At 39.3% G+C, this 14,741-nt stretch overlaps 1 protein-coding gene across 2 annotated transcripts in view; it reads right to left on the bottom strand.

Annotated features, from left to right (window-relative positions):
- Positions 1–14,741, bottom strand: part of NRK (Nik related kinase) — a 96,505-nt gene that overhangs the window by 3,760 nt on the left and 78,004 nt on the right. For both annotated transcript variants that reach the window (XM_086756575.1, XM_086756574.1), the window contains exons 27-30: positions 13,248–13,348; positions 12,555–12,704; positions 9,171–9,330; positions 818–957 (exon numbers count right to left, since the gene is read on the bottom strand). In XM_086756575.1, the coding sequence (XP_086612701.1) occupies positions 818–957; positions 9,171–9,330; positions 12,555–12,704; positions 13,248–13,348 (551 nt within the window). The remainder of the gene's footprint in view (positions 1–817; positions 958–9,170; positions 9,331–12,554; positions 12,705–13,247; positions 13,349–14,741) is intronic.

Genomic DNA, 14,741 nt, shown 5'->3' with positions numbered 1-14,741 from the left:
GGGGGGGGGGGGGGGAAGATAAAAAAAAGATATGCCACTGTCAGTATACATTTATCAGAATATTATTACCCACACAAGAAATCTGAGAGAATGCCACAGTCCCAAATACAAGGATATATACATCACAATTCAATTTTAATCCCACAAGAAACTTTTTAAAGTGAAACCATGTTTGTGATACAACTGGGATATATTTTTGGTCATATTTATTTTCCTATTTGTAAAGACACAAGAGAACATTTAAAAAAATAATTATTTAATCTAAACAGTTTTCTAAATATGTCAGTGAGACTAAGCAGGTTTCACAAAACATTTGTCAAGAACTGCTATGTGGAAGAAATCATACTTGATTATCCATACTCTAGTGCTTGCAATATCTCAAACATTAGAGTGGTTTGGGCTTTTTAAATTTATTTTTACGTCATGGCTGCTCTGAACTGCCTGTAATTTCAGTAGCCCAGGAGAGGCAGTGCTGTAGTTGGGCATTATCAGGGCGGGTTCACTAGCCCATCCCACTACACCTGTTGTGCTGGAGTCTGGCCAGTTAGCAATGTCTGTGTTTGTTATCGTCTCTGGTATCAGTTAAAGCTAGGTAGAACAGGAGTTACAACAGAGCTGGTGGTGGTGTGAAAGTGCAGAATAACCACAGCGAGTGCTTTGTGAGGTCAGTGACTACATTTGCTTTGAATAGGGAACTTATACTAAGGTAAGAAAAAAAACAATGTAAAAACAAAGTTACAAAAATTAAGTGATTTTAGTGTCATAGTCAACTATTACTCATTTTTGCTAAATCACTGCACTGTAGTAATTCCTGTACCTTGTCATTTCTTTCACATAGGAATTTTAGCTTCTGTGCTTTCTTGTGCATAAATACTCCTTCCAGATTTCCTGTTTCCACAGAGCGTAGTTCAATCGCCTTCTCTCCCCAGCCCATGACCTGATTAGACTGAAGGTAAGCTAAAAAAAAAAAAAAAAATAAAATAGCTGAAACAGCTGAAAGAGATTCTTGCCTCATTTATGTCACTATGGATCTGAAGCATTTACCTTTGATAACAATATGTTCTGAGTTATTTGTATTTTAAGTTTACACAAAAAGCCTTGGGAATAGTAACTAAATTTCAAGTTTCTCCTCTCAGACTTATCTTGGACTCTAGACATAAATTGTAAGCATGCTGCCATTGTATACTTTAGAATCATAAAAGATTGGAGGAAACCTCTGAAGGGCATCTTGTTTAACCCCTGCCCTCAAAGCAGGGCCAAATTAGACAAGGTTACTTGGGACCTTGTCCAGACATGTTTTGATGGATTTCACAACCTCTCTGAGGCCCTGTTGCAATGCATCACTACATTCAAGGTTAAAAATTTCTTCCTAATAGCAATTTTTTCTTAGCGCAACTTGTGCCCATTTTGCCTCTCACCCTTTCACTGTATATGTCCAAGAAAAGTCTGAACTCTGTCTTCTCTATACCCTCCCATTAGGAAGTCAAGTTTTTATTTACTACAGAGTTCAGCTTAGTCTGAAACCTAAATACTTTTGAATCTGAGACTATGGCATGATTAATTTGCTGTCCTTAGCTATTGTCTTCCCATCAGTGATTACGTGCAGTATCTCCAAAACCAAAAGAAGATACTCCAGCACCGTGGAACCTTATTATGTTACTCCCTTTAAATCTGGCAAGGAGATGAGAAATGAGAATAGTGATGGGAGTTAACACCACAGATTTCAAATTAGGCACAGTTTCAGTGAACGCCCTCTGATTAGTGCATGTGTGAGCTTCCAAGGTAAAAACAAATCAGTTATGCTGTATTGATAGTCAATGCTCAGAAATTGTTCTTCTTGCTCAACTATGAACTGTTATTTCATTAGTCCAAGAATTCTGGTGCTCTGAAACGATGCAGAGGGAATGTGTGCATTTGACTGGTTTTTAACTTCAGTGGACAGTACTTGCCTGCCCTACATTATTAGTACGAGCAATATCTGTTCCTTAAAATCTTCCATGTTGATGTAGATTTTTGTCTAAAAATTAATCTTTCAGTACACACTGATGTGGGAAGCAACAGCCTGCAATCCTGCTTTAGAAGGACAGCAGAAAAGAAAGGCAATATGCCTGAGTGACCATATATCCTTCAACTAGCAGCTGTTGATTTAATATTAACTTGGAATCCTTGCTTTATAATTCTTGTCAGAACAAGCATATGAAAATTATACCTCCTTGGAAACTTGTGGTTTGGCTACAATATTGGGATTTTAGTTCCCTCAAAGTCTACGAATTTCCCCTAAATCTGTTTAGCATACTTTCCTTTCAGTTATTCTTTGTACACACTGAAGGCTTCCCTGCCACTACAGCGAAGAGCAAGAAAATTCTCTCCCAGTATCCCAGTCATGTGGAAAGATGAAGAAACCGTCCTGACTGAAAAGCAAAACAGCAGTAAGCAACTGAGGGTAAGTGGGAGAAGAAGAAGAAGGGAATTTTCTAAAAATCAAACATTTGAAATCAATACATTTAAAAATCTTTTCTTTACACTTCAGTTCCTAGGCTGCACAACAGGGCACTACTGCTGCAGGCTGCGAGAAGGACTGTCAGCATTTCTGAGTCACTGCACCAGCAGCACCATGAGCACCAGGGCAGCACCCAGGCAATGTGCAGTATCTAGAAAGGCAGGCCTAGACCACACAAAGTGCAGAAGATAGAAATGATACAGTACTCAGAGACTTGCTATTTTTTGTAACAACTGGCACCACCTTAACCTTTTCAAACTTCACTTTTGAACACAACAGAGACAGAGGCACACTGTGCTTCTGGGAGGTAGGACAGTGAGGCAGGTGCATATATATAAACAGCATGAAAGCATTCTGTGGCTACACTGTAGTATGGGTCATATAGGTCCAGCAACAAAGACCTAATCCACTCATAAGTCTCCTTATCTTTTCCTGAGTGTAGATGAAATCTGCACTCTGGTTGTCAATATGCTATGTCTGTACCGGCTGTATCCATGCCTTTGGCAGATTGCAATTTGATAGCATCCTTGCAGCTCTCAGTAACAGCTTTAATTAGGCTCTGTTGCGACCTCTAGGTCATCTGGGACAGAAAGCCCTGGATGACTGGACCACTACTGCTATGCTCAGAAGAGCCTGATCTCCAAGCAGGATTACAGTAGGAACATAATAAAACAGATACAGCAAGTTCAAGCCACTCAGCTGGCTCTGCTGGCCAGCCCACATACTGAGAACTTGTCAACTGACAATGGCAAATTAAAATTAAAGTACAAGTAGCATGAAAACTCATTCTTGTAGCAGAATCAAAGTCTCTCTCAAATTGCATCTGTGGAATAATATGCCAACAAAAAGGCACCGTTTGTGGGATTGACCAGTTACAAGGATTTATCTACACATGGAAATTAATTTGGAAATTACTGCATATCTTAAAAGACCTAGAGCTGTGCATGAGCTGTGGTTCTTGTGACACCATTCAGACCAGCATTACTCCCTGGACATCAAAGAATATATTCTATAAAGTTAGTACAGCAAAATGAGCTCAAAATGAGTTTCTTAACAATGTGAAAGTGTTGGCAACACACTAAACTTGGGCTGAGACTTGGTATTTCCTGTTTACACTGTGTATTAAGTTGAGCAGAGCCCCCACGCAGGGAAGTGACTCCTTCAAGGGGAAGTGGTTGAGGGAGATAGGAAAGGTGAAACAAATTACTGAGCCATATTGGATCCATTAACTTTTGTGAAGTGTCACTGACATGAGCTAATGATCTCAGTCTTACACCAGTAGCATACCCACAGTCTGAATGAGACAAGGGCACTTGATACCACAGAACACAGGTACTGCTATAATTTCACTTCCTTCTTAATCGTCTTTTCTTTTTTAAACTTTCCCTTCAAAAATCCCTCTTCTGATCTCATATACTGAATTTGCCTCACTGCCCTAAGTCGTTATTTGCAATTGACCTCTGCATGAGAGCAGAATCAGGCCAGCTTTTAGCTAAATATCATAAAATTTGACTTTTCTGATTAGTGTTACAGAAATAGGGCAGGAAAGGACCTTACTGCACCTTCTCCTCCATCCATATCTCTGCGCCACAGCTGTATCACTTCTGACAGTTGTTTGTGTAACCTGACCTTAAAGATTTCTAGTGATGGAGACTCCAAAAATTCCCTAGGCAGCCGATTCCAGATAAACTAAGAAGTTAAAAATGAACAAACTCGACATGAATTAAAGAGTATGACCCACTTTTGCATGCGTGAGTCATGATACGAAACTCCATTTCACAGGGTAGAAGAGAGTGTACGTTGCCTTTTTGGAGACAGTCAGTACGTGCCTAGGTGAAATTCAACTTTAAAAAGCTACTGAATTTTGCTTTTGTATACATCTGTGAGAAAATTGCTTCAGGCAAGAATGCAGCTGGGCACGAACATTAAAAGGAGAATATCCAGTGATGACTGCTGACAGTAAAAGATACCAGCTATTAGAGACCATACACATCTTACAACTGAGTACACTTCTGAGAACCCTTCTTTGGCCCTTCAGGAAAACTCAGTATGCTCTATGAGGTCACAACTTTTATTGGTTCCCCACTCTTTGGGGAAAGCACATTTGTTTATTTATTTATAGACAAATGGAAGGGAGACCTACATGTTGAGGACTGGGAACCCACAGAAATACCAGTAGTGTCCTGTGATGGAGCAAAGCTTGTTCCCAGTGAAACCCAGCCTCAAGTTCTCCAGTGATGCTGCTGATCACTGAGTAGCTATTTGCATGTACTTCTGGTACTTTTGTCTGTTGCCCATGCTTTAAAACTTACTGCCCCCAAATTTAAGCAATTTTGGGTAGGAAAACTGAGGAAGGAGTTGGTATTAAATGAGACAGGCTAGAGAGTCACAATCAAGAAGGAAAAAAAAGCTAAGGCTGAATAAAGTCACAAATGGACAAATTAAGAAATTGGCCATGGAAGGCCACGTGTTTTTCTGCTGTATGTTTTGGTTATGTTACACTGGACAAAGGGCTAACACAGACAGTTCCCTAAACACCCCACGCAAGCTAGAAATAAATTTATTACTAAATCCTTGTATGTTTCTATGCATCTCTGTTGCAAAGCTTTTCTGCTCCCAGTTGTTCATCATTCCTTTGTCATTATTCCAGTAGAACTGATAATCCAACCCAGAAATGTATCTGAGGTGACAGTTTGCTTGCTTTACTGCTTTTTGCTTTTTCCTGGGGAAAAAGTGCACAGGAGATTTGACAAGCAGGAATCATGCAGATACTGGCAGGCATCTTCTGTGCATGAGCTGGACAGCAGCTGTTTCAAGAACTGCTGAGTATGTTGATAGAGCACTGAGGCAGTAATTCAACCACCTTTTGGTAATGCTGTCTGTTTCTCTACGTAACATCCTTTTTGCTTCTAATCTGTACATCGCAAGAGAAATAAGGACTTTTATTGGTCCCCCACTCTGGGAATATCCAGTTTTGTGCCAGCCCTCTAAGACCACATACTGTAAATAATGCATTACTCACACAAAAGGGCAAAAGTGCTCCCAAATCTTATTAACTTGATGTTTCTTAAACCCTTTAAAAATCCTGTTTTATAGAAAGAAAATATTACAACTATATTTGTATTTAGCCCTGCATAAGTGAAATATCTTTCAGATTAAACATAGATAGAGTACTTGTACAATTTTAATTTCCCACGGGATCTGAGTTTCCTCTCTCCAGTTTCTTATTAACAGATTGGTCAAAGAGGTCTCAACTTAAAACTACTGAGAGCAAGCTATATTTAGATTCTCTGCCCTAAATCCATCAATTTTAATACAAACTAATTTTTTTTGGTAGTAAAGATATTCTTACCAACTACAGAAGTTTTCTTTCAAAATAGTTGTTTAAAGAAATCAAGAAATGAACAAAGGATGACTAGAGGTCAATGCAAGCCCCTTGTCTTTCACACTGAAACACAGACAGAAAATTTTGAGATAAGCTCATAGGAACTTCAGGAGCTCTGACATGGGTCTGGAAATTCCAGGAAAATGGGATCTCTTATGAAACTTTCAAGTTCCCCCTAAGTTTGGCCATGCAAATAACAGTTATTCACACTTCTCTCATAATAGTTAATGTTTTTGTCTGGAGCCAAGAATTTAAAAAGATCAAGAAAAATAGTAAGAGCTAGTGGGAAACAGTTATTAAAATAATAGTTAACAGAGCTCTTTGTTTAAACTTTGAGTTGTGTGTTGAGTTATAGGTCAGATTCATTTGTTTTTAGAGGAAATGTGATTCCAATCAGAAGTCAAATTAATCTTGTACTACATCACAGAGATTGTCAATTTATGTTCCAAAGAAATCCATTTCTTGAGATACCAGAACTGCTGCAGCAGAAATGCAAAGGTTCTGAAGCTAACATACTGGAAAATTTTCAAGTGACAACTGCGAGGGGCTGTTTGGAGACTGCCTCACTTCAGCTCTGGAATCTGCAGAAGTATAAACAACAAAAAAGAGACGGACGGATGGAGACAGACACCCTTCCTTTCAGAGAAACCCTACAGTCATGCTTTCTGAGCACTGCGGCAGTTCTACAAAGACCTAGGTGTTTACTCAGCTCTCCTGACCTTACCATCCAAAACATTTCATCTAACTCGCCCTCTGCTTCCTCAGGAGGATGTTTCATTGTACCTGTCCTAGCCACCTGTCCCTGCGTGCGCACCACCTTCCCATCTGGTGGTGCCCATTTCTCTAGACGAACTTCAGAGAAAATTGAAACTATTCACATAGACAAGACTCCTAACTTCTATATAGTAAAATTAATCAGACAGGATGCCTCCCTCAGAAGCACCTTCTCCATCCTCTTCCTATTTAGCTGCCCTAAAATACTGTAACAAAAATGCTGAGGCAATTTCATACTGACAGCTTTTCATGCAAATGATTATCGTAGTGGTGTGCTGAAGAACAGGAGAAATAGCTGCATGAGCAAGTGGAAAGGTGAATGTCCAAATAGCATTCCTTCTATTAAGATGTAATCAGCCTTGAGAAACTGAGACTATTGTGCCTAGCCAGATGTACACTGAAGGATGTTTTAAATTAAGAGTGATTAACTGGCACAGAAGATTACATATTCAGCTGGTCCAAAGTGGTGAAGCTTTACTCACTTCAATGCCAGCTGGGTGCACACAAGGAAATTTTCACTGAAGTTAAGGCAGTGTGGTTTCCAGGCTACAAGAGTGCTTTACAAACCTGTTTCTCATATGTGTGGGTTTGATGATTCAGTACTTTTGGCAACATTAGGAAGAAGGACCTAAGCTACTCTGGTCCACTTCTGAAGCATTCCTACAAACTCTATCTAGATGAAGTGCCCAGCGACACAAACTGCGGACTTCCAACTAGGAGTCACAGATCTAGGGAACCCTTCTTGCAATATCCCCCTTTTTAAAGCAGGAAGTAAGAAAGCCCTTTCTTCCTTACGTATCATCTGTCTTTGAAACATGCTAATTAGCTAGTAACAGTGACTCTTTAGGACGACGTAGTATATAGTAAGAAGAATACAGCTAGAAAAACCTGTAATAGTTACAAATAACATGCATAGTTTAAAAAGCATTAAACATGAGATTAGGGTTAATCTCTGGCAAGACACTTCTATAAATTCAGCTAAATTTAAAATTGTTTCTTCCCAGGACAGGAAAAAGGAATTCTAACCAATGAAGTACATGTGAGAAAACAAGAATTTAAATATTTAGGAAAATCATTTATTATATATGCACACCATAAGGTGGATAAGACATTACAGTTTGAAGAAAATGTTCATGTTAAGTAAGCTTGCTACTTTTACTAAGGCCTAAGGAGGCATGTCCCATAACGACGTGCTTCTTTAAAGCTCTGCCTGCTTCAGACAGCATTCAGCAGTGCAGCTTCCAATTACGTTCAATATTTCTCATTAGAACTCTTCTTATCCTGGCTGAGTAATTACTTTTTGATTATTGATTATTTCTTATGGTGCTTCTAACATTAATTCAGAGGGGATGTAAATTTTCAACATATCAGAGACCATTAGATATTCCTATGAAAAATGGAGAATTGACTTGATACATTTTAATTACCCCCTGCAGCTCCGAATACGGGCCAAAAATTGGAGACAGGGCTATTCAGTGAAGGGAAGAAAACACTATACTTAGCTTATAAACTTATGCCTGGTTTTGGAAACTGAAGCAGTTCTGTCGCTGAATTTTATTGAAACTGTGCAACCTGTGTTCCAGAGGTGGGCTTCTTGCCCTCGGTACTGCTGAAAACCCTCTACAAAGGTCAAACCTGGCATTTACTCAAGGGTAAGTTATTCTACTGATTTTAATGGACTCTTTCCTAAAACTACCCAGGTAGAAGTGAAAGGAGAATGGTGAACATCCTCAATTTTTCCAGCTTCTGCCAAGCTAATAACACAATCTAAGTATTTTGGGCTTTTTTGTTTGTTGGTATGTTTGTTTGTAAGATGCAGAAGAACAAGAGTAAGCCAGAAAAGAAATTAAAAGCAACAAATAATAGAAACAAAAATCTGCCTGTGTTGTTCCTGGTTTTCCCCACACTATTAACTTGAAGCCCTCTGGGGAAGGTGAAACAAAGGGCTGTCCTGGCTGCAATACAATCAGAATCTTCTCCTAAAAAGCCAACTGCAAGCGTGGAGAGATTAAGACTAGTAGAAATACCCTGGGCTGTCAGCACTGTGAATTTAAAGTGATAAAACTAAGGGGCCATTTGACAGAGTTACAGACCTCATCAGTAACTGACCCCTCTCTAGCTGTGAATTTTTACATAAAACGCTATGGGCTACGAACAGCCAAAGCAGGAAACGAGCACCTTTTTTCCCCTCTGTAAATCACGTAATTCTCTCTGTGCAAACTAGTGGTAAGCTGCATCCTCAGTGAAGTCTGGCTGGATAATCAAGGCATGATGCAAATAAACAGTGTGACAAGAATACAAACTACGATCCAAATGTGAAGACCCTATTGCAATCATTGGCTGTCTTAACACAAACATACATAACTCTGTTTACTCTTTACACATCTGATTTGCTCAAAAGTTGCTTTATGTGCCATACAACCACTTTCATATGGATACAAACCTCATAAAGAAGTCAGGCTTCATGCAGTGGAATCTTATATTGAATAAAGTGCTATTTTTCATACGTACCTACAGATGCTGGCATTTCTCCCCACTGTAAAACAGTCTCCTTTGTGAAATGCCCGTATATATCAATGTAGATGCCTTCATCTTCATAGGTGAGTAACAGCTCCATTCCGCTGGTGTTCGGGAGGATGATAATGGCATGGGGGCGAATAGTCCCCTGGATCTAGAATCATATTTTGCTAAGATTTATGTCAGAAAATGGACTGCAATTTTAGTGACTACTTCAATCTAACTAGCTTGGCAGAGCAATAAAAAGAACTAGCTCATGGCTCATGGAAAGTGAAAGAAATGCCTGTTTGCAGAAAGGCTCTATAGTTTGCTAGCTAGCCTCTGAAACAGGCTTTCTCCCCTCCTTCCCCCCTTTGAATGTGACAGTAGGTTTGCAAACAAATCAACATTCAATATTCCACTTTATGTTTACCACTATTAATTGGTTTCAAGAAGCCATGGAGCCACAGAGACACAATAATATTTACTTGCTCACTCACAAAACACTTGCATTATGTAAACAAAAGAAAGGTGAAATTCACAATTATAGATAGAGGAAGGACAAAAGCTTCCACATTCCAGGAAATCAGTGCTTTCACTTTCCATGATATTTCCCTATCCCCACTCACCAGCTAAAACCTGTCAATTTAACAATATTTGTAGCAAGTTGAAAAGTTACCTGGACCTTTCAAATCCAAGCCACAGTCTGTCCTTCCCTTCCCACATCCTTCACAAGGAACAGTTCTCCATTTAAATGCCGTTCACCATACATTTTCTGTGTGCCACAGGAACAGTGCATTGCACTCACACAAATTACTTTAACAGCTGTTCAATGCACTAGAACCTCTCCCAGAAGCCAGCATGTCCCAAAACCATGAAGGTGGGGTTTTATGAAAGCAATTTTGAAACAAAGAGAGGACAGCCTTAAAAAACACTAACAATGCATTTCCTTGTTTAAAGCACTTCTCGAAACAGAATGTTAAATAGTAAATTAAACCACTACAATTAATATTTTTATAGGAAGCATATGACTGGGGTTTCTACATCATTTTCACAAGCCAGCAACACACAGATTTTTTTTTTTTTTTTTTTTTCCAAGCACATACATTTATCCACACCGCAAGGGCACAACAAACAGTAAAAGAAGCACTGAAGCTGTACTTGCCAAACCGAATACACTCAGGCCAACCACTTGACTCCGTGCCTCCGCAACAACTATCCGTAACACTAGAACGGGTATCCAGAGCCGCAGAGCAATTTTAATGCGTTGCCTTGGTACTTGCATGAGCGATCGAAGCAGGTAAGAGATGAAGAAAGAGGTGGGGAACCAGGAAAAGAGGCTACCAGAAAGCAAGAGTATCTAAAGTCAGCCTGTTAAAGTCTGGTCTGTTGCCACCACAAAGCTCCTTCAGAGAATTATCCAATTCTAGCAGATGCTCTTTAAAATAATAAAATACCAAAAAAAGAAGAGCAACTGTAGCAGCAGATTCATTGCAGGTCTACGACTCTAAAGGGAAAATATATTTTTAGTACATGGCTAACTTCTGGTTGAGGAGCACACACAAACAGAGTCAGTCTTAAAGGTGCCCCACATATTCAGGACAGTCACCTGGGAAATCTCCCTCATCAGGTACATAATTATCTTTGCAGCCTGTTAAAAACTAAAGCCTCTAAGAAGGGTTCACTTTTTTCTTTGCCTTTCTTATCTCGGGCAATTATGCTAATGACCTTTTTGACAAGTCATTATTCACCTTGCTTAGCAACCAGCTTCCAGGCACCACGCTTGGATTAAAAAGTGATGTGAATTTTTCATCGTGGCATAGTTAACAAAGCTACTAATTGTCAGATTAAATAAACCCTCTAACAAAACAAGTATTAAGTCCCTTAAAACAACCCAACACAGACATAAACAGTACAAGCTTTTAGCAGGTGATTCAACAGTGTTCTGAACAGCTAGGAAGGTTACTTTTTAATTAAGAGAAGTTTATAAACTTAACAGCCATCCTCAAACACTGTGTCCAGCAGAAACACAGGTCTGACAGAATTTGAAGGCTGGCACTTGTCAGGGCAGCAGAGCGGTCACGTGGCTTGCAAGGGAGGCGTGGGGTTTTTTTTTGTTTGAAAACATGGGGCTGACAGTGGAGAAAAAGAAGTTAAAAAATAAAAGAGTTCAAGGCACAGGCTGGAACATGCAGATCTGGGATGAGATTCCTTCAGATCTCCTGGGTGTAACTTTGGGACACAAGGAGGCCATGGGACCCAGATGAGTTAACTCTGCCCCTGTGGAGCTCTGGGACTTCAGGGAGGTTTTCGAGTGGTGCATGGAAGTTCTCTTGCCAGCAGCTTCCCATCAGACTGGAGACATGGGAAACTGCTAGTTTTCCAGACCTAAGCCCCTAAGTTTCTCTGGCTTTTAGGACTTACAAGTTTGAAAAGAACTATCTAGAACAGCGAAAAAATAAGCAAACAAAGATTAAAACCACAGCACAGACTTCATACTGGACAGCCCCATGCCAGTCATTCACTTCTGCAGGGGAATTACTTTGCTATTCTCCGAGTTCAAGCAGGAATTTAGTGATCACCATCACCTCAATGAACAGATGCACAATGCAATATGTACACAGCAACCTGAAATCAACATCTTAATGCCAACTTCTTGACAATCTAATGAGAAAATCCTGGGGAAAACATTAAAATTATTTTGAATTTAAGGACTGGTTTCACGGGCAACTGAATAGCAAGATGATCAGCAAATTTTAGTCTGGAAGTTGAGTTTCAACACATGATTGAAAGGCAAACCATATTTTGCACGCAGAGCCTGGATCTGTAATCATGTGAAACAAATGCAACTTTGCTCCATGGTGAAGAAATTTGGATTATTCATGGGTGCACACGTATACCTGGCTCCTGTAGTTACAGGATCTCACTGGTGCAAGGGTAACATGCTTGCAGTGGATCAAGATTAAAATACATCGCAACAGTCTTTGTAATCCAGGCCAAATTTCAGCTCAATTCAGTGATAATTTCATCAGTTTATTTGCAAGATTGAAAAGTACAGTGGCGGATTGTAAAGGTCACCTAAATTCATGTAGATATTATTGTGTCTTTGAATGCTTAAGTAGTCCTAAATTTCCAGGATAAATCAATTAAAAATAGTACTATCCATACATCAGGCTTTCTGACATTGTAACATTAAAATGGATATTCTAAATGTGATAAAAGCCTTTTAACAGAGCTTCAGTGTTAAAAAAGTATGTGAAAAGTGGTTTTCTTTTAGCTGGCATGCAATAATTATCCTCTTACCCCATCTTTTGAAATACAACTCTTAACCTGATCATCATCAATATACAGCTCAAAGAACAGGGAGAGGCATTTATGAAATTTTTTTTAGTATCTTACGTGTGTTGGAAGGTACAGGTCATACACAGATCCAGAGTCCACATCAATAGCGTGAAAACCTACTAGTGAGCCATATATGACTTTTAATCTTTGTCCATTTTCAACGGTCAGGTCGACTGACAGGGGTTTGTGATGAAGTGAGGTAAAGGACTGGAAAAAGAAAAATACATTGTGTAACACAATGAAGCCGTTGGTTTAGAGATCTATATATACGATGTTAAGAAGTTTCAAAATTCAAAAGTTAGACAGCTATTTCTGTTAAATAGTATGTTACATTTAAGGAGCTAAGTATCCATCATCCACTGAGCTGCAAGGACAGCTGGATAATTCAGTTGTGTCTTGAAAAAAATCCAGATCCTAGAAACATACTAGGCAAAAACTAGGTTGAGTGCTATTCACGTTCAATTTCCTCCTCTTTTGAGGGAAATCAGCATCAGCTTTGTGAACTCAAATGTATATTTTGGCACAGCACTGAAAGTTATTCACATCTAATAGAATCATGATCATGACCTGTGTTACGCCTGCCGTCTCCAACATATATCAAACGAGCTTTAAATGTTCTTTAAAAGAATACTCATTTTATCTTTAACTAGAAATACATGTTATACAAAGCAACAAAAAGCAAAAGCAAAGAGCAGATGAGAGACAGTGAGAGACACTGATACATCTGAATCAAAGTGAAGTTTCACTTACCTTAAAAGCCATGAATTTGTGATAAGGCTTTGGAGCCCAAGCATAAACCTCCACTGAGTTTTTCAAAGCAATTACAAGGAATTTGATTCTCTCATATTTTACTGTAATACAAGAAGAACAATTCCTTAGGTACCAGACAGACACTTAAATCAAAGACCATCTCATCACATGAAATAATGTAAATGGACTACTTGTAGAGGTAGACACTATCCAGCAAGGCAGACTAATGGATTCTGGACATCACTGTTTAATATCACCAGTGACAATACCTTGACTGAAAACCTACAGTTCATTTACTCTCAGTAAAGCCAGATGACTGTTAACATTTATATATTGTTTTTCATGTACTTATGAAAAAAAAAAAAAAAAGTGTTACTAGTCAGAAAAAAAAAGGTCTTGACCCTGCAGCTAAGCCAACCTACTTCATTTTTTAAGTGTGAACAGACGCCAGCGTTGCTCGTTTTGAATAAGCTACATTCGGAGGAGCGGTGGTTTTGACCAAACAATTCTGTTACACTCCGCAGGACGAATTTTCATTTCATTGTTCACATATGGGGTTAAATCCCCATGTGCTAGCGTGGGCGAAGGTCTCCCATGTTTCCGAGATGAGTAAGCATTTAAGAGGTGCAATTTCTCTAAGCTGAATAAGGTCACACTGGGTCAGTTGAGAATAAATGCAGAATCATGCACTGAAAATTAAAGCTTCTTAGTACATTGTGTTTTCACTCTGCCAGCGACAAGCATTTGCTTTGGGAACAGAACACTAGGATATCGCATCCCAACGCATTCACCTGTCATTCCATATTCAGTGTCTGCCTGGCAGGGATTTTTTAAAAGATGCAGGTGTAACGCTACTGAAGTAAGGTTTGTTTTCTGTGGCAGGAGGGCTCAATGAGCCCTTGCTGCTCACAAAAGGACTAGGTCACACTGGCCAAGCATACAGCAGAGGCATGGAGAGCGGATAAGGATGGACACTGGTCAGGAAAATCTCACACAGGCAGAGAAAGGGAAAAAAAAACCCTAAACTCCACCAAAATGCAGAACAGCACATCCTTTTCCTCTTCTACCTGGACTGTAAAACTAAAGGTCAAAATACAAGAAGATTCATCAAGATAAAAACAGCAAGAGCTGTTTTGTCAAAAAAGTAAGAGTGGCTTGTCATATGTAAACACAGAAGCTCCTATCAAATGTTTGCCTAATTTTAGGATAACTTAAAAACAAAAACCACCAAAAACCAAAACACACCAAACCCAAAGATGAGCAACTGAAGTGGACGATGTGGGTGTGTAGCTATAGTCATCAAGCAAGTAACAACGCACATCTGTTTCACATTCTTTTTTGGATTTAACCCTTGCCACTTTTAAAGCCATGAGAGATAAAACAAAAAAAAAAAATGTCAAGCAAGGTATTTATGAGAGCCAGCCACCTTGCTGTTTGCTGCACCCCTGTATATCATTTCTCTGTCTGACTTTGAAAAAGGTGCCACTTTCATAT

Source organism: Chlamydotis macqueenii, chromosome 11, assembly GCF_036417535.1.
Source record: "Chlamydotis macqueenii isolate bChlMac1 chromosome 11, bChlMac1.mat, whole genome shotgun sequence".
NCBI classification, from domain to species: domain Eukaryota; kingdom Metazoa; phylum Chordata; class Aves; order Otidiformes; family Otididae; genus Chlamydotis; species Chlamydotis macqueenii.
The sequence above is the reverse complement of the archived record's forward strand: the minus strand, read 5'-3'. Positions and strand labels throughout refer to the sequence as shown.